Source organism: Zootoca vivipara, chromosome 7 (genome assembly GCF_965207765.1).
Source record: "Zootoca vivipara chromosome 7, rZooViv2.hap1.1, whole genome shotgun sequence".
In the NCBI taxonomy this organism is placed as follows: domain Eukaryota; kingdom Metazoa; phylum Chordata; class Lepidosauria; order Squamata; family Lacertidae; genus Zootoca; species Zootoca vivipara.
In genome coordinates this window covers 19,749,151-19,769,888 of record NC_142590.1, presented here as the reverse complement: position 1 = coordinate 19,769,888, position 20,738 = coordinate 19,749,151, and the positions used below count along the sequence as shown (strand labels likewise).

General features: G+C 44.6%; 2 protein-coding genes across 5 annotated transcripts in view; both read right to left on the bottom strand.

Annotated features, from left to right (window-relative positions):
* Positions 1-296: 296 nt before the first annotated feature.
* GPR88 (G protein-coupled receptor 88) lies at positions 297-4,262 on the bottom strand. The gene has a single exon (XM_088673552.1). It carries the CDS (start codon positions 3,516-3,518, stop codon positions 2,400-2,402), a length of 1,119 nt encoding a protein of 372 aa, XP_088529678.1. The 5' UTR covers positions 3,519-4,262; the 3' UTR covers positions 297-2,399.
* Positions 4,263-11,941: 7,679 nt separating this feature from the next.
* CDC14A (cell division cycle 14A) overlaps positions 11,942-20,738 on the bottom strand; it is a 56,172-nt gene continuing 47,375 nt past the window's right edge. For 2 of the 4 annotated variants that reach the window (XM_035121739.3, XM_035121740.3), the window contains exons 14-16: positions 19,873-20,004; positions 18,937-19,261; positions 11,942-14,176 (exon numbers count right to left, since the gene is read on the bottom strand). In XM_035121739.3, coding sequence (XP_034977630.3) covers positions 14,147-14,176; positions 18,937-19,261; positions 19,873-20,004 — 487 coding nt within the window. In that variant the 3' untranslated portion in view covers positions 11,942-14,146. Of the gene's footprint in view, positions 14,177-18,760; positions 19,262-19,872; positions 20,005-20,738 lie in introns of those variants that run through there. The other 2 variants (XM_035121741.3, XM_088673785.1) reach the window with 2 other exon arrangements.

Genomic DNA, 20,738 nt, shown 5'->3' with positions numbered 1-20,738 from the left:
GAATTTCTCCTAACACTCGCAAGTTCCATATGCAATTTTATTTAATATATATACCTTTTACGGCAAGCCGTTTCCCTCTAATGTAATGATTTTGGAAGGAGATATGCCATTGTCATCAATATATGCATCTTTATGTACATTTCTCCATAATATATGCATTTTAGTACACATTATTTGCCAGGAAAAAACCACTGCAGAATTCAGAGAAGTGCTTTGGTCCACTTACTGTATTGGGAAGTGCGAACAAGGGGAGGTTTGCCTTTAAATGCAAATTAGACTGAACACCCACCCACCCACCCAATTCCTAGGGTTGAGCCACCGCTCATGAGACTGGGCACCTTTACTTCCACTGATGGGATCTTAGGAGAGGGCTTCCTATCCTATCCTAACCTATGAACAGAACCTCTCTGTTCACTGTTACCATTTCCTCATGCCCTAAGGGCACCTGTCACACACACACACAAACCCTTTCATGAGGTAGTAGGTTAAGCTTGTAAGGGTGTGTTCAATGCTAGCCATCCTCAAAGTCGACCCACTGAAATTAATGGACATGATTCACTTCAGTTTGTTGATTCCAGCTGGGTCTATCCTAAGTAGAGTCAGATACAACCCATAATGGCTACTTGTCCACAGGTTGCCCAGTGAGCTGTTTGGCTGGAGAATTTAGGACCTCACTCACAACAGCTGCCTTAACTCCCCACTCTGTGCTCTCTGCCGTCATTTCTCATCATGATGGGGAGTTCTCAACCCTAAAAAAGGGAGATATTTGCCCTAGCTCACTTGCTTTGGATAATTACAAACTGAGGGGTAGATTACTTCTGCCTTGGGTGTGCCAAAAAGAACTCGACCATTCGTAAACCAAGCAGAAAGACAGCACCAGCATACATTTAAAAAACATCCCCCAAAAATCATGGGAACTGTAGTTTGCCTCTCACAGAGCTGCACAGCCCAGCATCCTTAAGAAACCGCAGTTCCTAGGAGTCTTTGGGGTGGGGTGGGGGTGTACTTTAAGTACTCTGCAGCATTGATGCCCAAGATTCTCTACTGTCCAAGCCCCACCATTTGTGTTTTGGTAATAGAAAAGGAGTGAAGCCTTGTCCGCCTCTGGTGATACGTTTTCAAAGGATCAGGCGGAGATTCTTTCCCTCTGTTTTCCGAAATCTTCCAGATAAATCTTTTGCACCTTATCCGTGCTAAGGCACCGGCTAAGACAATCTCTCCTTTACAAGCCAGTCTCCTCCGTTGGTAGTTTGTAAAAGCCAAGAAGGAATGCAAAATTTTCAGGTGAAACAGTGAACACATGGAGAGGCCAAAAATTGAGGTATATAATCAGACCCTTTCATCTGCTTGACTGCACCGAGCTACTGAAAAACTCCACAAAGTGTGAAAGAGATTTGATACAAATACATACATTTTAAAGCTGACAAGTGTCTGTGCATTTCAGTGTTATTATTATTTTTTAAAGCCTCTCCGTAGGGAGTGGAGTACCGTGCAGTTCAGTGAGTCATTTGGTGGGTGCTTCCAGATGGCTGCTTATTATGGGATTGCCGCTCTTTGTGCATGCAGCCTCAGTCGTATCCCCCTCCCCCCGCCATGCCCTGTTTAATCCAGACTTCCCATTTCTGGGGGGGGGGGGGAGAAATCTAATAAGGGCACTTCCAGACTGTTGCTATTTTCAGATGGGATTTCCTTCTGTCCAGGCAAATTCAGGTTGTACCATTAAAAATGGATATTGAGCAACTAATCCACTTGCTCTCCCAAAAGGAACTTTTTTTTTGCCATGAGGAAAGTGGCAAGGGAAAGTGGTACCAGGAAGTTTGGCATGACACTTGCCCAGCATGAGATCACCTGACCTCACTGTAAACCAATCAGAACGGACGCTCAATAAATAGCTAGCATCATCTAACCTCCCTGTGGACCTTGTGTAAACGAATCAATGTAAATGATGGCTAAGCAGGGTATCTGGAAGCAACCTCTGTAAAGGACAACATCCCCACCTGCTGACAATAGCCTACATGCGATACCTGAGTCCAGGGGTAGACAACCTAAGGCCCATGAGTCACAAGCGGTCCATGGGGGTTGTTTAATCAGCTCCCATGCGCTGCGCTAAACCGGCGAGGAGCAGAGCGGGGACCGCCTTCCGCGACGCTGGCCGGCTTCCCATTAGCTGCAGGAAGCCAATGGGAAGCTGCGCACACCTCCTCCACGCCGGAAGGAGTGTTGGAAATAGCGTTTGAGCGTGCATGCACATACACACTCCGGCCCACTGCTGCATCTGCAGGACCGTGAACCGGCCCAAGCCACAAAAACTTTGCCGACCCCTGCCTGAGTCCGAGGCTCATGTCTCCCAACACCTTTTCACTTAAGAGCGTGCAAATTTAGGGGTGTGTGTGTGTGTGTCAGTGAAGCACTAAGCTGCCTAGACTTTCCACCTTGGTCCCCAGCTGCGAAGGCTCCTGTGAAGGAAGAGACACTGTGGGGAGGGTGGTAGTGGCCGCTGCCGCAGCTACTGCCGCCACCGGGTTCTCCCCTCCGGGTAGCACTAAGCGGGCACAGCGGCGGAACTCCTCGTTCTTCCACGTATAGAGCAGTGGGTTGAAGGCAGAGAGAGAGCAGAAGAGCAGCCAGCTGGCAATCTGCAGCCCCCGGGGCATGGACCAGAAGAAAAAGCCCAGCAGGCTGACCCACACCAGAGGCTGCGTGGCCAGGAGGAACGCGAGGCAGAGGAGCAAGACGGAGATGCTGCTCAGGCGCCGGGCCCGGCGGGGAGCCATCGGGGCTGCTGGGAAAGGGAGCTGCTGGAGCAGGTGGAAGTTGAGGACGCTGACGCGCTTGACACTGCCCCTCACCCTCCTGACAATCCCCAAGTAACAGTGGAGCAGGAGGATTGTCTGGCAGAGGACAGCCAGGGCTACCAGAAGGCCCATATAGTTCGAGCTCTTGGTACTGGTGCCGTTTCTATACTCCTGCCGGCCGGGCTGCCACATCTGCAGTCCCAGGGGGACTGAGGCGAGGAGGAGGGCCAGTCCCCAGGACAAGCCGATCATCCAGGCCGTGTGCTTCCTCTGGTAAACAGCCTGGTACGTGACGGGTGGCTTGGTGATGAGGACATAGCGGTTGAGGGCCACAAGCAGGTGGGAGAGCAGTGAGACGATGAGCCCAAGGCCCACCAGCCCAGCACGGAGCAAGCGGTACCCTTCTGAGCGCGCCGTCGGGGAGCCGGAAGGGAGCAGCCCCTGCACCGCTTCTTGCGGCATCCAAAGGCCACAGACACTCAGGTCCGCAAGGCAACCATTGACAATGAAAGCGTTGCTGGTGGTGCGCAGCTTCCTGAAGGTGAAGACCAGGTAGATGACCATGATGTTGGATATGGTCCCGTAGATGGCTAGCAGCAAGTGGAAGAGAGACAAAGAGATCCTCGTCCCCAGGGAGTCTTCCTCACAAAGCAGCTGTTGCAAGGATCTAGCGCTCCAGGAGGAGGAGGAGGAAGAAGAGGAGAAGAAGGAGATATTGGGCATTGTGCGGCACACAAACGAGGCACTCCAGACCAACCTCAGCACTGCTCAGTTCTGGAGAAGGCTAAGCCGAGCCAGGAAGAAATCCAGGGAAATCTCCTAGACCATGCAGAACACAGCAGGAGCCAAAGCAGATCGTCAGAAAAGTACCAAACATACATGACGTCCCAGAACGTAGACGTTGATCTCCAAAACAGGCAGAGAGCAAGACTGGATCCCATGGAAAAACACCAACTTCTCAGATCGTGCCAGGTCTCCAAAGTCAGTTGTTGGCAGAGGTGAAAGAAGGGATGTGTGGGTCTTCTTCACCGTATTTCTACACAGAGGAGGCTGCTGCAAGTATGCCAGATCACAAAAGAGGAAGCTTGCCGATGGATCCAAGGCTGGTGTTTGCAAGCCAGGCAAGCAGGAGGAGGGCGAAATCCAGAGCTTGCATCCAAATCTCCATGACTGCAGTGAAGTTAGATTCTCCTGGTCGAGTGCAGACAGCAATGAGTGCCCAAAGACAGGCAGGCGAGCGAGGAAGCAAGCAAGCAGGCAGGCAGGCAGGCAAGGCAGGAAAAAAGGAAGCCTCCGCTGTGGAAATACCAGGAGTCCCAGCACCCTCTGGGCAATGGCCTCAAGAGCATCAGCAGCTCATCTGAAGACCTGGAGCATCTTCTCTCGCTTTACAGCATGCACACTGTATTATCAGCCTGGGGAAATTCGGCGCTTCTCATCTTTATGAATTATTCAGCAGGTTTCAGGCTTGTGAGAGCAGGAGAGAGGGAGAGGGAGAGGGAGGGGAGAGGGGAAAGATAAAGAAAGAACCCAGCTTGCACTGAAAAAACCCTGCAATTACAGAGACAGATCTCTCTCTCCCCCTGCTTCCATCGCCACCCACTGGCGTCCTCAAATCACACCCCTCCGGTCTCTTCCCGGACCTTTCCCGTATCACTGATTTCCAGGATGGACAGAAATTCCTCTGCTGACATTTACTTCCATTTCCTCCGACTCCCCTCCGTGTCTTTTATGAGGATGTGGTTGGTTCCCCCCCCTCCTTTTTCCTTTTTTAAAAAATAATAATCTAATTTTAGACCAAATCTTTAGTTGAAATATGGGGTTGGAGGGGGGGGGGGAGGAGAGAACCACGCTCTTGCTTAAAACATGCTGCTCCTTGGCAACAGAGTCTTCATCATATTACTGTGCCGATTCTCTAGTGTATTTTTGCTAAAGGATTCCCCCACCTCCGGAAACTGTCCTTGTGAACGCAAAGCATCGTGGCGGCTGAGTTGAGAAAGGTACAAAATAGGAGGGATACAGTACATGGCTTTTCCTAAGGGAAAGAGAGGGGAGGGGCAGGTGCTGTCCTTATATTGAAAGCTGTCGATTTAACACGCATGAAGTGATCTCTGGGCCTGAAAACGCCCAAGGTGGGTGCACCAAAATGCCCCAATCCAACAAGGTGGAAGTTGCTCATGGGCTTGGTCAGGGTGAGGTGGGGCACCTGCTCCCCCTAAATCAAGTAAATATATAAATAAAATACTTAACCAAAAGTAGGAATGATCATAATATTTGAAATCGAAGCGCTCACGGAGGTCACTTGGATGATGTCGTGATGCGTTCGAGAGACACAACCGATAGATTGCTCTGCGAACCGAGCAATCGCATCACAGGTGGCTCGGCTTCCGGAAGCTTCTCATAGTTCCTGGCCTTCTCTCCTGAGAATGCGCTCCTGCGAGGCCTATCTAGAAACGACTGGAAGTTCCCCAACAGGCTATTTATACTGCAGAAAGCCCTCAGGCCTCAGTCAACAATGTTATTTTTATTTAATTCCCTAGTTTTGAAATCACTGAAGATCTTGACAGATTCCACACACACACACACACCCGAGGGCTTGAGGTCAACAGAAAGTAATTTAAAACAACTGTTGGGGAGACGTTTTGTTCCGAATCTGCTAGACGGAGCCAGATGGAGGATGATGACAACCGCGTGTCCTGCCCCCCCCAACATAAATCCTGCTACGCCCATGAAGTTGTCTACTAGGCGTGTAGCCGATGCGAATTCCAGACACCTTATACTTTCTGGGTGTGTGTTTCAATGCACATGGGGAGGTACATACCTATTCAGACACTGTACGGATGATGATGATGATGATAATAATAATAATAATAATAATAATAATATCTATACCCCGCCCATCTGGCTGGGTTTCCCCAGCCACTCTGGGCGGCTTCCAACAGAAAAATAAAACACAATGATCTATTAAACATTAAAAGCCTCCCTCAACAGGGCTGCCTTCAGATGTCTTCTAAAAGTCTGGTAGGTGTTTTTCTCTTTGACATCTGATGGGAGGGTGTTCCACAGGGCGGGTGCCACTACCGAGAAGACCCTCGCAGTGAGGGAACCGCCAGAAGGCCCTCGGTGCTGGACCTCAGGGTCCGGGCAGAACGATGGAGGTGGAGACGCTCCTTCAGGTATACTGGGCCGAGGCCGTTTAGGGCTTTAAAGGTCAGCACCAACACTTTGAATTGTGCTCAGAAACATACTGGGAGCCAATGAAGATCTTTCAAGACCGGTGTTATGTGGTCTCAGCGGCCGCTCCCAGTCACCAGTCTAGCTGCCGCATTCTGGATTAGTTGTAGTTTTCGGGTCACCTTCAAAGGTAGCCCCACGTAGAGCGCATTGCAGTAGTCCAAGCGGGAGACAACTAGAGCATGCACCACTCTGGCGAGACTGTCTGCAGGCAGGTAGGGTCTCAGCCTGCGTACCAGATGGAGCTGATAGACAGCTGCCCTGGACACAGAATTGACCTGCGCCTCCATGGACAGCTGTGAGTCCAAATTTACACACCTGGTCCTTCAGGGGCACAGTTACCCCATTCAGGACCAGGGAGTCCTCCACACCTGCCCGCCTACTGTCCCCCACAAACAGTACTCGGGTCAAATTTCAAAGCCAAATCTACCCAATCCACAATTTCTGAAATGCAGGTATCCCCCACTTACACGCAGCCGACTCGCACACAACCACACATGCATGCATCGCCAGGAAATAAATAAATAAATAGAACCATACCAGGAAGTGGAAGGAGAGCGCTGAAGATCTCCTCAGAGCCTGGAGAAGTGAGGGCGGAGGAAGCCCCAAAGAGACCTGAGGCGCACTGGGGGCTTTGTTTAGTCTGCTCAGCTCCCCACCTAGCAGCTGACACTCGGGGTAGCGCAGCAGTAGCTGCACAGAGGCTTTTCCGCGCATCGTCCAGCCTCCAGCCGGCCCCAGAGCTTCAACTCTAGTTGGAGAGGGAGTTGTGTGGTGAGAGAGCTGGACAGCAGGAAGAAACGGGTGTTTTGAGGCTTTTAAGAGGTTTTTTTTTAGAGGGTGTGCCCCACTTTATGCGATTTCACTTATGCGTATGGGCTCCTGGAATGTAACCTCCCACATAAATGGGGGGAGGACACCTGTAATACGAAAACTGAAGCACAGCCATCCGCATTCATCAAAAAATAAAATAAAATAAAGAATGATGCAGTTTTCCAACCCAGTAAGGTTTACAAAAATGCATATGTGTAAGGTAAAAAAATATGCATACATAGGAATATATTGGAGAAAATAACATTCAAAAATGCGTTCTTTTAGGAGGAATTGCTTGCAGAAATCTGGACTCTATAAGTCAAAGCTGCATACAAAAATGTGCTTACAGTGGTACCTCAGGTTACAGACGCTTCAGGTTACAGACTCCACTAACCCAGAAATAGTACATTGGGTTAAGAACTTTGCTTCAGGATGAGAACAGAAATAGCACGGTGGGATTAGCTAAAGTGGAACCTTAGGTTAAGAACAGTTTCAGGTTAAGAATGCACCTCTGGAACGAATTAAGTTCTTCACCAGAGGCACCACTGTATTAGGAAAAATTGACAATAACATGCTGAAGGATTTAAAAATAAATTGCAGATTGCTGCAGAAATGCGGAGCGCTGGATTTAAGATTTGGGAAGAATCAGGAACCGGGAGGGCTGAAATCAACAAATTGTCCTGTCCCTAATTCAGAGTTACCAATTCAGATTTTCAACTACAGCTGGATCAAAACCAAATCCTCTCTTATTTGGCACAAATCATAATGCTGGTTCTCCATTGCGATGCTCCCATTATGGAAGGCCCTTGCAAGGCTCATCTACAGCCACCCGGCGCTCTTTTGCTCCCAGGCAAAGAAGATGTATCTATTTGGCCAGACAGAACATGAACTCACCATCAAGGTTTAGTCAATTTGGATTATTTATTTATTTATTTTAATGCTGGCTGATCTGTTTTGTGCGTATTTTACTGATATTTTCTATTCCTGGTTTTTTTTTTTTGCTATTTCCTTGTATGCCACTGTCATAAATAAACAATTTTTTAAATTAAACTTTTAGGTCTAGACCCTTGCTCCAGACAGAGCCACAAGATGGCTTGCAGATTAAACTTAAAGTGACTGTACAGCAAACACAAACATGCATCAATGGAAGGACAGCATTTTGAAAGTAAATTATTCCATAAATTAATAAAATAGTGGATAAGAATGAAATATCCCAAGCAGCAGCATTCTAAAACCAAGGCATTTTCATTCATTCATTCTTCTCTTTATCTACTTATGGGCATATTTTGTGACACTTATGTATATTTTTGAGGACCGGCTCACACATGCAAAAATAATGATGATGATGATAAATTTATACCCCGCCCATCTGTACACACCATACATTTAAAACTCATTCAAAGCACCCGCCCACTCCAGCATATACAAAAACATAATTAAACATTAAAAAATTTCCCATACATGGCTGCCTTCAGATCCCTGTATGCTCCTCTGTGTTAAACAAGCAAACAAAATCCAAAATTGCAAATTTAAAAACCTCTAGTACAACAGCAAGGCAGGTTAATCTCGCAGCCTTATCTCTACCAGAAAGCAGGTTGTTTTTGTTACAATCTTTTTTAAAAAATGTGATCCATCTCCATGCCCTGTAGAGTCCATAGAAACAATCCTGTATTTGGGGTGGGGTGGGGCATCTAGCTCTAGATATTCCTTGGAGGAGAGAGAAAAACACTCTGCACATGCTTAAAGAAGCGCTTGCTCTGTATTACCTCACCTGTTTCAGGACAGGGATGGGGAATTTGTGGCCTTCCACCTGTTGTTACGACTTCAGCTCCCATCATCCCTGACCTTTAAGCAATGGCAGCAGGAGTTGATGGGAGTCGGAGTCCAACAACGTCTGGAGGAGCCAGAGATTTGGTGCGCAAATTAATAGTGACAATTAAGGCTTCAGGCTCTACCACTGGCTGTGACTGATGGTTGATATCATCAGACACCTCTGCCCATACGCAATAGAAGTCAAGACTTGGATATGAGCTGCAAATAATAGTAGTGTTGTCTGTCGAGCTAAATGCTGTAAAAGTGGAGATGTTTTTCTTTGCTGTAAAAACAGCTGAAACACGTCAAAGGGGCCATGTAGTCTGTGAACATCTGCCACACCTCCTTGCATTTTTACAATTCATGGTGTATAAAAAAAAACACCTATTTTTTTAAATTCTGTGCACCAAGAAGCCCTACGGTGCATGTTTGCTTCCAGATGGACAGATCCATCGAACATCTTAGCTCATGGGTAGGCAAACTAAGGCCTGAGGGCCAGATCCGGCCCAATCGCCTTCTAAATCCAGCCCACAGATGGTCCGGGAATCAGCGTGTTTTTACATAAGTAGAATGTGTGCTTTTATTTAAAATGCATCTCTGGGTTATTTGCGGGTCATAGGAATTCGTTTATTTCCCCCCCTCCAAAATATAGTCCGGCCCCCCACAAGGTCTGAGGGACAGTGGACTGGCCCCCTGCTGGAAAAGTTTGCTGACCCCTGCAGCTTAGCCTTTATCCAACTGCAAAGACTGTCATGATTACAGCCTCCCCACGCTGTATCCACTTGCCGTGCAAAAAGTGGGAATCGGCTCTGGGCAGGCAAAACCATTTCAAAGAAACAAAAGCTACTCAAATCATGGGAACGGCAATTTCTTGTCGTCGCCCCCCCCCCCATGGCTTTTGGAGTTGAAAGCCGCCCCCACTCTGCACTGGAACAAGGAGCATGGTTCGAACCCGCCTCTCTAAGCCAGCTCTCTTTTTCAGGCTCGAGTCTGCTACTTCAAAAAGGCGGGCGTAACAGCTTGATTCATTGGGACATTTTTCCCCCCTGCTGGGCCGCCTTGGAAAGATAAAAGAACTGCAATGAGTGCAAAAGCACAGCCACCATTTAAACTGTGAAGTGCTAGCCTGACCAAAGCAGTCTGGCATGCTGCTCCCGCCACCTCCTCTCCTTCCGTAACTTCCCCTTCCCAAAATGCCAGCCTGCACTTAGAACGAAAGACAAAACCCCACAGAGCAATTCCTGTTCTTTGCATGTTAAAAAAAAAAAGTGTTCCCTTTCTTAAGAGAGCACTTTCAGAAAGGGGAAGAAATGCAGTTAGTAGTCATTGGAAGGGCTGTGGCACCTGCTTTTCGTGCAGAAGGTCCCAGCATCAATACCCAGCGTTTCCGTGCAGGGCTGGGAATGTCCCGTCTTAAATCCAGATGAGCTGCTGTCAGTCAGTATGGACAATGCTGAGATATATGTATCAGTGGTCTGTCTGCAGCTGCCTGTGCATTCTGGAAGTGTGCATTAGGCGATTGTTTTTTATTGAGGGGGTGGTGGAAATGGCATTATTATGATATTAAATTTACATACTGCCCTTCCTCTGAGGATCGCAGGGCAGTATACAGCATAAAAACAGTGTCATGCCACTCCAGCACATACTGCAGTTGTATGTACAGCCTCACATGCCTTAGCAGATTGAAGCGGAAATCACACCACAAACAAGGGAGCAACCCAGCGCCAGACCACAAACCATAGTTTCTCCAGCTTCTTGCTGCATTATGTCACAAGGAACTTGTGATCTGTGTGCCATTTATGGCATCTATGCTGCCAGCTGACCACCTAGGGGAAAACATCTTAAACCCAAAGTTTGAAACTCCTAAATCTAGATCAGGCATCCCCAAACTTCGGCCCTCCAGATGTTTTGGACTACAGTTCCCATCTTCCCCGACCACTACCCCGGTAGTCCTGTTAGCTAGGGACCATGGGAGTTGTAGGCCAAAACATCTGGAGGGCCACAGTTTGGGGATGCCTGATCTAGATGGTCCAACATGCAGCCCCCCCAGGCCTTTTTGGGCAGCTCTCTGCAGCATTTGACACTGCCCCCAGCCCTCACGCTACCTTCCTCCTGGGAAGGAGGTATGAAGGCTTGGACAGGGTCTGAGAGTCTTCTGGCCTCCTTCCCAAAGCCTGGATGAATTTGCTCTGAAAAGGTAATTCGAGAAGAACTTGGCCTGACTGTTCATGAAATGGCTTGTAATAAAACATCTAGGGAAGGATTGACATTACAGCGACCTCTTTCCAGAAAAGTGGCATCCTTTTATTAGAAACAGGAATAGCGCTAAACGGCAGAAAAAGGTCAGACGAGAAATCATTTTAGTGGTATAAAATGTTTTACAGGGGAGGAAAAAAATGGGACTTTAATTTTCACTAGAAAATTTTAGGAGAATATCTACACCCACACAACTCAGTATGTTGAGAAAGCAAAAAGGACCGAGCAGAAGCAGCAGAGGCTTCAAGCCGCTTTCTGGGTACCCATACCGTTGTGGTAAGCCATAATATGGCTTGCCATATACTGTCATGCGAACTGGGCTGCTATGAGCAGACTGAAATGGGAGAGCATTGTTTGGGAATTCCATATAAACGTGCATATACAGATCTACACTACAAAAAAGTTGCTTTTGTCCTGATTGATGTCTGCTCTGATTCAGCAGTAAAAAGTGGAAGTGGAAATGTGTATTCTTAACATTTCTTGATTAATTTCAGGCCAAATAGCTACTCCCCAGGCTCTGCTTATACAGGGTTTTCCTATTCTCTATGAAGAAACACGCTCTACTTGCTCCTGGTTAGGCTCCTGGTAGGTCTGTCGAACACCTTCCAGCTAACAGAGCAAGGGGACACCTTTGTATGTGATGCTGACATGTTTTTTTTTTTAGCACAGCAAAATTGAGAGGATGGTTTAAAACAAATGCTAATGCCTTAGGAGAGATGTTGGCCGTGGTTGGGAAGAAATAAGGCTGGCCTCAATTGCAAGACCAGGAACAGGAAGACTGAAAGGGGTCCTTGATGAAGCTCTCTCTAAGACAAGGTTGGCACCAGAACAAGAAAGGCTAGCATTCAAGAACAGAGAAGCGAGAGGAGTGGGTAGCTGCAAGAGCAAAAGAATCCACATTAACAGCCAATGTGAAGGAAGGCTTGAATTTGAGAGGAGGTGGTTTTGGATTCTAGGGGGGTCCTCAAAATACATTTTACAAAACTGAAGTATTGGGTGTACCAGCACCTGATTAAAACAAAGAAATTAAGTTGTGCATAGTTTTTACTTTTATTATCTATTAGCGTTTATTATTTCTACATTGCAAAAATAGTACATCTTTCTAGTAACTAAGCTAGTAACAAAATACATGTCAAACTTTATAGAGGTAGAATTACCTTAGAATCTGCCTATCGCTTACTCATATACAGTACATTTTATGTACATATGATAAAAATATTGAATTCAGTGATTAAACCAGCTTCAGTCAAGCAGAATTTATCCATCATAATTAGGACTATTTCCCTTCAAAATAATGATTTATTTTTTAAAAACTCATCAGTAATTATCTTTCCTTGATATGACAAAAAATACATTCCTGGGGCAGTGGCCTGGTTTAGAAAACCATATCTTGGATTAAATAAGAGAACTGGAAAACTATAGTTACCAGCTTTGCAACAAGTCGGGAAATTAAATCAACTTCAAACCTCGATTTAATACAGTATCCCAATTTCTTCTGAAACTATTGCTCATAAGTTTTCTGGTTTGGCTGAAAAAAGAAATTATGCTTAGAGGTTTCTGGGTTTGATTGTTTGCACTGTGAGAGATGAGCAATGGGGCTGCATATGAATGCAAAAGTTTTGTTCTTATCTTGGCCAACTAAGCTGAGATGTGATTGTTCGAACATGACCAAGGAGTGCAGAGGTTTCCTCTTCACATAATATGAATTGTAAGTGAAATGAACGTTACCATTTCACTTTCACAATTATTGCACTCTGAGCGACACTGACAATACTGCAGACGGGAAATATCGGAAGTGCAGTTATTCCAGAACTATTTTTGAAGGGTGATGGTGAAGCCCTACAATAGCATTGTTTGAAATGGTTCCGTGATTAAATTGAACTTGGAAAGAGACATCGGCAAAAAGCAACATCATTTACCGGTATAATAAGTAGGACAGCATGGCTGAACATGGAAGGAGAAAAACACAAAGAGGGGCATAGTTTTAACAGTGCATCTGCAATCCATAGTGGAAATGTGCAACTCCTGCCTCCATGTCTAAATATGCAGCAACAAAATCTTTGCAACTATTACAAATTCAGACAGTACGTGTCTTCCATGCTATGCACAAACTCTTTGCTCACTATACACAGATGGATATTTCATCCTGGCTTCGCATTCTGATACAGTACAGTTTCTAGAACTGAATTATACAGAAAAGGAATATACAGAAAGGCAAGGCTCTAAAGAACAGAACATCTTTGCAGAACAAATTATTGGGCTGAAAATGTTAACAAGGTAACATACTATTTATTTATTTATTTAAAAATTACTTTCCCTTTCCATGGAAAAGACACTTAATTAAGGATGCTAGAACAGGCCTGCTTCATAGGCATTCTATATCCCTTTGAAAAATGTCCATTTCAAACATTAGCATTTTCAAAGCCAAAGCAATGAGGCTGATATTAACTTTCTTCCCACTAGTAAAAATTATTTATAATACTGTAGCCACAGTGCATGAAAATAAAATCAGCAAGCAGCTCTGTTCTTAACGGCCAGGTTCAAGAGATATGAACAGGAGGCTTCCAAATAGGCACATAGATTTTTTAGTTCCCCTCTTCTGACACCTTGTTACATACTGCAGAAGTTGAAGGGCCCTCTGAGATGCAGCAACCCACAAGGTTGAGGTGGGGCTGCCATTTATCAGCAAACCCATTCCCCTCCAGGTGCGCACAACAGTGGTTTTCACCCATTGCTTCCTCTGGGTGCTGGCTAATGTTTGAAATGCAAAACAAGACATTTAAAAATACACACAGTTTTGGAGGGATTAAAAAAGTGAAGCTTAAATCAAAATATAGCCTATGTTTACACAATTTATAGATATTTATATACACACACAAAATATTTTACTCAATATATATATATTTATATATATACTTATATACACACATTATAATAACACTGTTATCGAGAACCATAATTACAAATATATTGCTAAAATCCATTAGAAATATTCTCAATTTTAAAATCTTGCATCTATACACAAAAATGTACTAGTCGTAAGTTTTAACTTCAGTGCATTCGTAGTAGTCACTAACTGAAGTCTCTAGGCAATTCAGAGATTTTGGTGTCTTTAGCGCTAATCATGTGTGAAGAGGTCTTGTCCCCTTGGGCTGGTTGTTTTCCCCTCAACATTGTTCCTCTTGAAGAGAACCGAATTTTAAGAATTGTCCAGCTTTCACCGAAGCAACAAGGCTTTAGTACTGAACATATTCAGACTGAAGGGACTGTGCAGGTGAGAAACAAAAACTAGTGTTAAGATTCATTTAGGAGACACAGTGAGGTTCAATTAACAATCAACTTTTCCATATCAAACAAGCTTGTCATTATGATTATTATTATTATTTTTTTAAAAAACTGACTAGAGAGATCCAGGATATGGCCAGGAAGCAAAGTTAATACACTCGCACTATGAGAAATCCAGTACAATGGAGGAGTAAAAGCGAAGTGGTAAAATCAGGTTTCCCAAATGTGTGCTACTGAGGCACACCCCCATTTAAAATGGGAGGCACGCTCGGGCCTTTACAACCAGGCAAGTTTACATTTAGAGCAGTGTTTCCCAAACTTGGGTCTCCACCTGTTTTTGGACTACAAATCAGATCATCCCTAGTTAGTGGGACCAGTGGTCAGAGATGATGGGAACTGTAGTTCAGTAACAGCTGGGTATCCAAGTTTGGGAAACACTGAGTGTTTGGAGTATGAAAGAGGAAGAATTACCCACCCTCAGAGGAATCTACTTCCTGGTGTTTCTGCAAGAGTCTCTGATCTGGCCTTTCCTCCTTTCTATCAGGAAGGAGGCGACCCCAGAAGAGAGACTCACGCAGACACACAAGGGACATTCTTCCTTGAGGACTGCTAATTTTGATGTGGTTTTGTATCGGCTGCAGCCATGCAGAGACAGCAGAAATTAACAGTAAGATTGGGCTGGGAAAGCACTTCAGCTAATAGGGTCTTTTAAATAAGGACTCTTTTTCGTGTAATGTATAGTGTGTCCCACAAAAACCAATGGAACTACTATAACAAACTTCTTTTGTGTTATGGTAATTAAAGATGAATGTTAAATTATGAAGAATAGAAATGTGTTGTTTTTCTTTTCTTTCATTCTTTTTGGCCGCTGACGTTTCTTCAGAAACCAACTCCACGTTTTCATTGTTGCTACCAATTAAGAATTCTCACTGCCTTTTGCATTAAGTGCTTTAAAACAAAAGATGCAGTCTTAATCACCTCTAAAAATGTATCTTCGTAAAGAAAGTGGAAAGATGAAATTACAGTCATTGTAGTTTAATTGCATTCACTTTAGCTTCAACAATGAAAAAACGCCCTTCAGGTTTTAACTTTGTTCAGGAACTGACTGTAGCATGGCTAACTTGTGTGAAATAGCAGCACACTTTAAAGCACAATGCAACATTTTAGACATACGTCTTTGAGAAGGGGAAGGAGCAGGAGGAAGTACAAATGGGTATCAATAGTACTGCAAGCAGCAAAGATGGATGGGGGAGAAAGTTAGCAGAGTTAAGAGCAAGCCATAAAACTGCATTCCGTAGTTAGTGTATATTGCATGCCGGTATTTGTATTAACAAAGCCCTGTGAACTCTGAGAAGAGAAAGTGGATTTCAAAGGACAACTTTTGAAACCCTGTTCATTCTTGCAGCTGGCACAAGTATTATCCACGACACTGCTCATTGTTCTTCCCAAACCTAAGCTCACTTACCTGGCAGTAAGCTCCAGTGAAGTCAATGGGACTTACCTCCAGGTAAATAATATGTTAGAAGAAACCCTTCCAGCCACATGCCAGCTAAGACAGATAACACCAAAAAGACCTCGTTCAATTGCAGGAGTAACTACTAAGACATCTAAGCAGGGAGAAAGCTGTATGCAAGCCTCCACAGGTTTATAATGGTCCAAAGGTCCCCATTGTTCAGTAGTACCGTAATCAAAGCCACTGGTGGAAAGAAAGCCGTATCTGTGTTCACGGAAATGGGTGCTGGCAGGCTGTGTGCTGTACCCATGTAAATAACCATGTGAAGAAAATGTGCAGACACTGAATGTTTGAACCAGCCCTGACTTGTGCTGCGTATTCTCAGCGCTGGAGCCAGTCTCTGCCCATTTGACAGAAGAAAAAGCGAACATAGCAATACACCCAAGGTGTAAATTTCTGAATACGGCACAAGTAGTGAAAAATTAAAATGTCAAAGTTTTGCTTTGTAGCCTCCGTATTGGGGAAGATTTTCCTATTTTGGAACTCAAAGCACCCATCTTGCCTTCCTTATCTTCTTTGTAGCTATAACAAAACAAAACAAAACTTTCTACAGTGGAGCCTCGGGTTACGTTGCCTCTGGCTTATGTCACCCTTGGCTTGAGACAAGCGCAAACCCGGAAGTACCGGAACGGGTTACTTCTGGGTTCGGACCGTTTGCGCATGCGCAGACATGGCGCTTTGGGTTGTGTTGCTTTTTGGGTTGCGGCGGGGCCTCCGGAACAGATCCCCGCCATAACCCGAGGTTCTACTGTATATGCTTTTGAGATTTTTCAGAGGCTTTCATAAGGAAGAGCTAAGCCAGCTTTTACTCAGATGAAGGGAGCAAAAAAGTATACAGACCTCAGGAGGACTCAATTGTTGGCAGTGCATTTGTTGCATCTACACTTTCCCCCCAAACAACCTTGCTATTTCCAAGTCTAAGTGACGTTGATTAGAAGTATAGCAAGGCACTTATGATTAAGAGCAACGTTTTGACACAATACATTTGTTTTTTACTTTCTTGCCAAAAGGTGCAGGCCCTAAAGTGTGTGGCTTTCATGCTATCAAGTAGGCTGCTATGTAGAGTCAGAACTAATCTAAGCAGATCCCCCAATATGAAATGTAATCTACCTATTATAGCCTCCTGTGCAACTAAAGGGAAGGGCTATTAAGAGACATTCCCAACTATATAATCAATTTGCATTAAACAAAAGATGTTTCTGAGCAAGATATATAAAAGCCAAGAGCTGTCATGAAGTATTTCAAATGCAGTATGTATGGCCTATAGCCCAATTTAATATCAAATGCATTCAGTATGGCCTGCAGCCCAATTCAGACCTATCTCTTCCCCCTCCCCATCCAATTCTTAACTTTCTTTTGTCTCGATCTGGACTTAGTGGCAGACAGAGAGTGGAGGATGAATGTACCTAACAGGGCTACTATGATTTTGAGTAGCCACAACTGTATTGTTTTTCATTAACATGGCAGGTATAGAGGCCCCACTAGATCTCCTTGCGCACCATTACTCATGGGAATCATACTGTAAGTGAACTGTGACAAACTAGTTGTCTGATCCATTCTTGTTTGTTAAAGCTCACTGACATTTATATATCAGCTCTCATCCTTTGCACAAAAGGATGATATTTCCCCTTCCACCTTTCTACCAAACTCAAACATTCAGGAGATTTACCGCAAGCCTCTGCTACAGAATAATATTCCAAAATGTAATTTAGAACACCTGCAACTTAAGGTAGTATATACCAGGAAAAAGCGCTGAGAAATGGTCTGCTTCAGCCATGGTGCCTTCCTTCTTAAAACTGCTGCTATTTTATGGTGTTTTATACAACGTTTTGATACAAGAAACTCGATGTAAAAACAAATGCACCTTTTATATATATATAAAAAATGGCAACTGCCACAGACACTTCTTGCAATAAACTTCTGGGATTACAATATTATCCCCAAGTGAAGCAAGATGCTAGATGCTCTCAAGAGCATGATCACAAATTTTCAGGAACAAATTAATATGAAGAAACCCAATTCCCAGTTTTGGGAAGCAGGCTTCCATACTAACCTCAAATGACCTTTATGACAGATAACTCATGCCAATCAAAGTAGCTGCAGGGATGCTGGTTTTGGCTTCAGTGACTGCAGTATTCACTAATAGTTGCAATAATTATACAGTCTGATCCTGAGCACTGCTGTGCTGGATCATTCAACAGTATTGAAAGAGGCCAAGGGGGTTAAATAATGGGTTGGTTTTTTTTAATGCAGCATGTACAAATTGAGGAAGATTAGGGAATGTAAAAAAACATATACTATACATCAGGGATGTCCAACAGGTCGATCGGGATCCAGTGGTTGATCCCCGGGAGGCTGCAGTCAATCGCAGGCTCCTTTTCCTTTGCTTTTGTCTAAGAACACCCGCCCCCGTCCCCTCTCCCCTCCCTGCATTTTATCCTGTTCTGTGGAACGAAGAGCGGAGTTTCTGCAGCGATATTTTGGTGAGTGAGTAATCCCCTTGCCCCTGAAGTTCTTACCCTGTACCCCTCTCTGAAAAAGCTCAACAACTTTGACCTGAACCCCATTAAAACGGGGGTAGATCGCCTCCAGTTTATAACTCTGCGAGTAGATCGCAGTCTCCTGGAAGTTGGCCACCCCTGCTATACATTAATAGTATGCACTTAAGTTATCTGCGCATTTCATTCACACGTAGGAAAAGGCACCATAAAGAAGAAAAGTTGTAGAAGATACAAAAGCATGGAAGCTTGCTTTTAGGGCAAGTAAAAGACTTCCATTGTTTTGGTCCATTACATTGTTTTACAAATTGGACTGATTCTTTTATAATGCTGAGAATGCTATGCCCTATTTAACTATGTTTATGCTACCTTTAAATACGTCTAATGACTCAGGAAGACCTCACACTGTCAGGTGAGGTTCAGGTTTTCAGCGTTTTACTATGAATGATTTGAAATGGATAGATTAATGCAAGAATGATATGCTCGTGGAAGATGTTAGAGAGTTAAAAGAATCTGCTTTTTAGAGCAAACGCTGAAAAAGCAGAAGAGCAGCTTATCGGTTTGGTTTAGAGGAAATGGCAAAGCTGAAAAGATCTGCAAGTCTTAGGTAGGAAAAAAGACCAGAAACGGAGATCTAGAATGGTTAGAAACCCTTTTGAGAGAGAGAGAGCTCAGGGTTAAGGGAGATTCTGTCAGGTTCCTGGGAGGGCTGCTTTGGCTGTGAACTTACAGGAATTGAGCGACTCAGGTATCTTGCTGGAGAAGCAGCGAGCCCCATAAAGGATCTGTAGGTGCTGTACTCGTCTGTCAGGACGCTGGGAGAATTGGCATAGCTGTTGAGGTTGGTAGCGCTACTGCCGCTCCTGTTGTACATGTTGTTGTTCTGCTCATGGTAATTTCTGGCAGGCAGGTGTGCGCTGCCATTCAAGTGACTGCAGATTTGGTTTACAGAATAACCTGTCCTAGAGGACGATGATGTCAGTTTGCTCTCGGCATCATCTGAAGCGGCATACAGGTTCCCTAGAGAACTGGCTAGCCTGGAGTTTATGGAAGTGCTGAACGGAAAACACATGCGGGGTAAAAACACACGCACACACATACACAAAATGTACATAATGTGATGGTTAATGCGAGGCACATTTACAAAAGGTACTAAGGGGGAGGAAACAACAAAAGAACCATTGTCACAAAATTAAGTGATGGCGATGCACAGCTTCATTCTCTCCCGTAAGGCAAACGATGAAGCAACCATCAAAAAGCCTGGAATTGTAAGTGAAGACCACCCCCAAAGCCATGCGTAAGAGATGACCATGGATATTTGGAATCTCCAGGCTCCTAGCTGACTCATTTGCCATTTATCTATTTCTTGGTTCTATAAACAGCTGAAAAGTGCTTCTGGGGGGAAACTCTGCAGAAACCCCTGCATGTGGATATTTTAATACAGGGCCCTCTCAGTATCACAGTATCACATTTGCATTAGTACTCAAGGCCACTTACCCAGACTATCAAACTAATTTACCACGATCAGGAGTCCAATCACAAAGACCAAGATGCGAATCTATGAAACTGAGATCCATTCCCCATCCCACCCCCCAAAACTTGATATTGCCCTTCCTTTATATCTCCCCACTCCCCAAAGGAAAAGATAGAATAGAGTAAGGCATACCTTTTAAAACTTGGGCTTGAGGAGGACAGAGAACTTCTGCTTATTCTCTTCGCTGAAGGTGATGTAGCAACCGCCACTTTGGAGGACTTCAAAGGAGATACAGATCCCTGAGATATAGGTGCAGTATTCAATCTGAAAGAAGAAAAAGAAGAACAACAACAAAAGTATGTTTTCATCGTTCAGACAGAAGCATCTCGCTTAAACTAACATTTTGAGAAATGCAAGCTTAATACTTAGGCTACCTATTGGTAGGATTGAAACCACTGGGGAAGTCATCTGGGGATCTGGGATATAGCGACACCGGTATATTGATAAGATGCAGATTATCTTCTCCCAGAGTTCCATCAAATCCCAGGGAGGCAGTGGAAACACCACTCTAGTTGTCTGAGGTTAGCGATGCTCAGCAAACAAACAAACTAGCCTAGTGAGATGGAAACACTGAAGACTGTTATATGGACCAATCCATGCAAAATGCTGTGCCCTGAAGACTCAGGTCCCCAGTCTGGATGTACTCTTAGATGCTGTGCTTTTTTGGATGTCCGGGTGGCAACAGTGACCAGAAATGAATTTTACCAGCTTTGTGTGACCAGCAAGTCATGACATCAAAATGATAAGAGTGGTAATGAGCTCTCCATGAGGCTGCCTTTAAGATGGCTTGGCAACAACAGAGGAGTTTCACAGAATGAAGCTGCCAAGATGTTAACTTAGGCAGATTGCTGGTTCTTACCTACTATCTTCCTAGAGAAGTCTGGCTTGCTCTTGTGCTCTTTTCAGAGCCAGAAAAAAGGAGGTACTTGCTGTTATTCACTTGAGTTTCCGCTGTGCTTTCACATTTTTTAAAAAAAAGCTGTATTGTTTCAATTTTT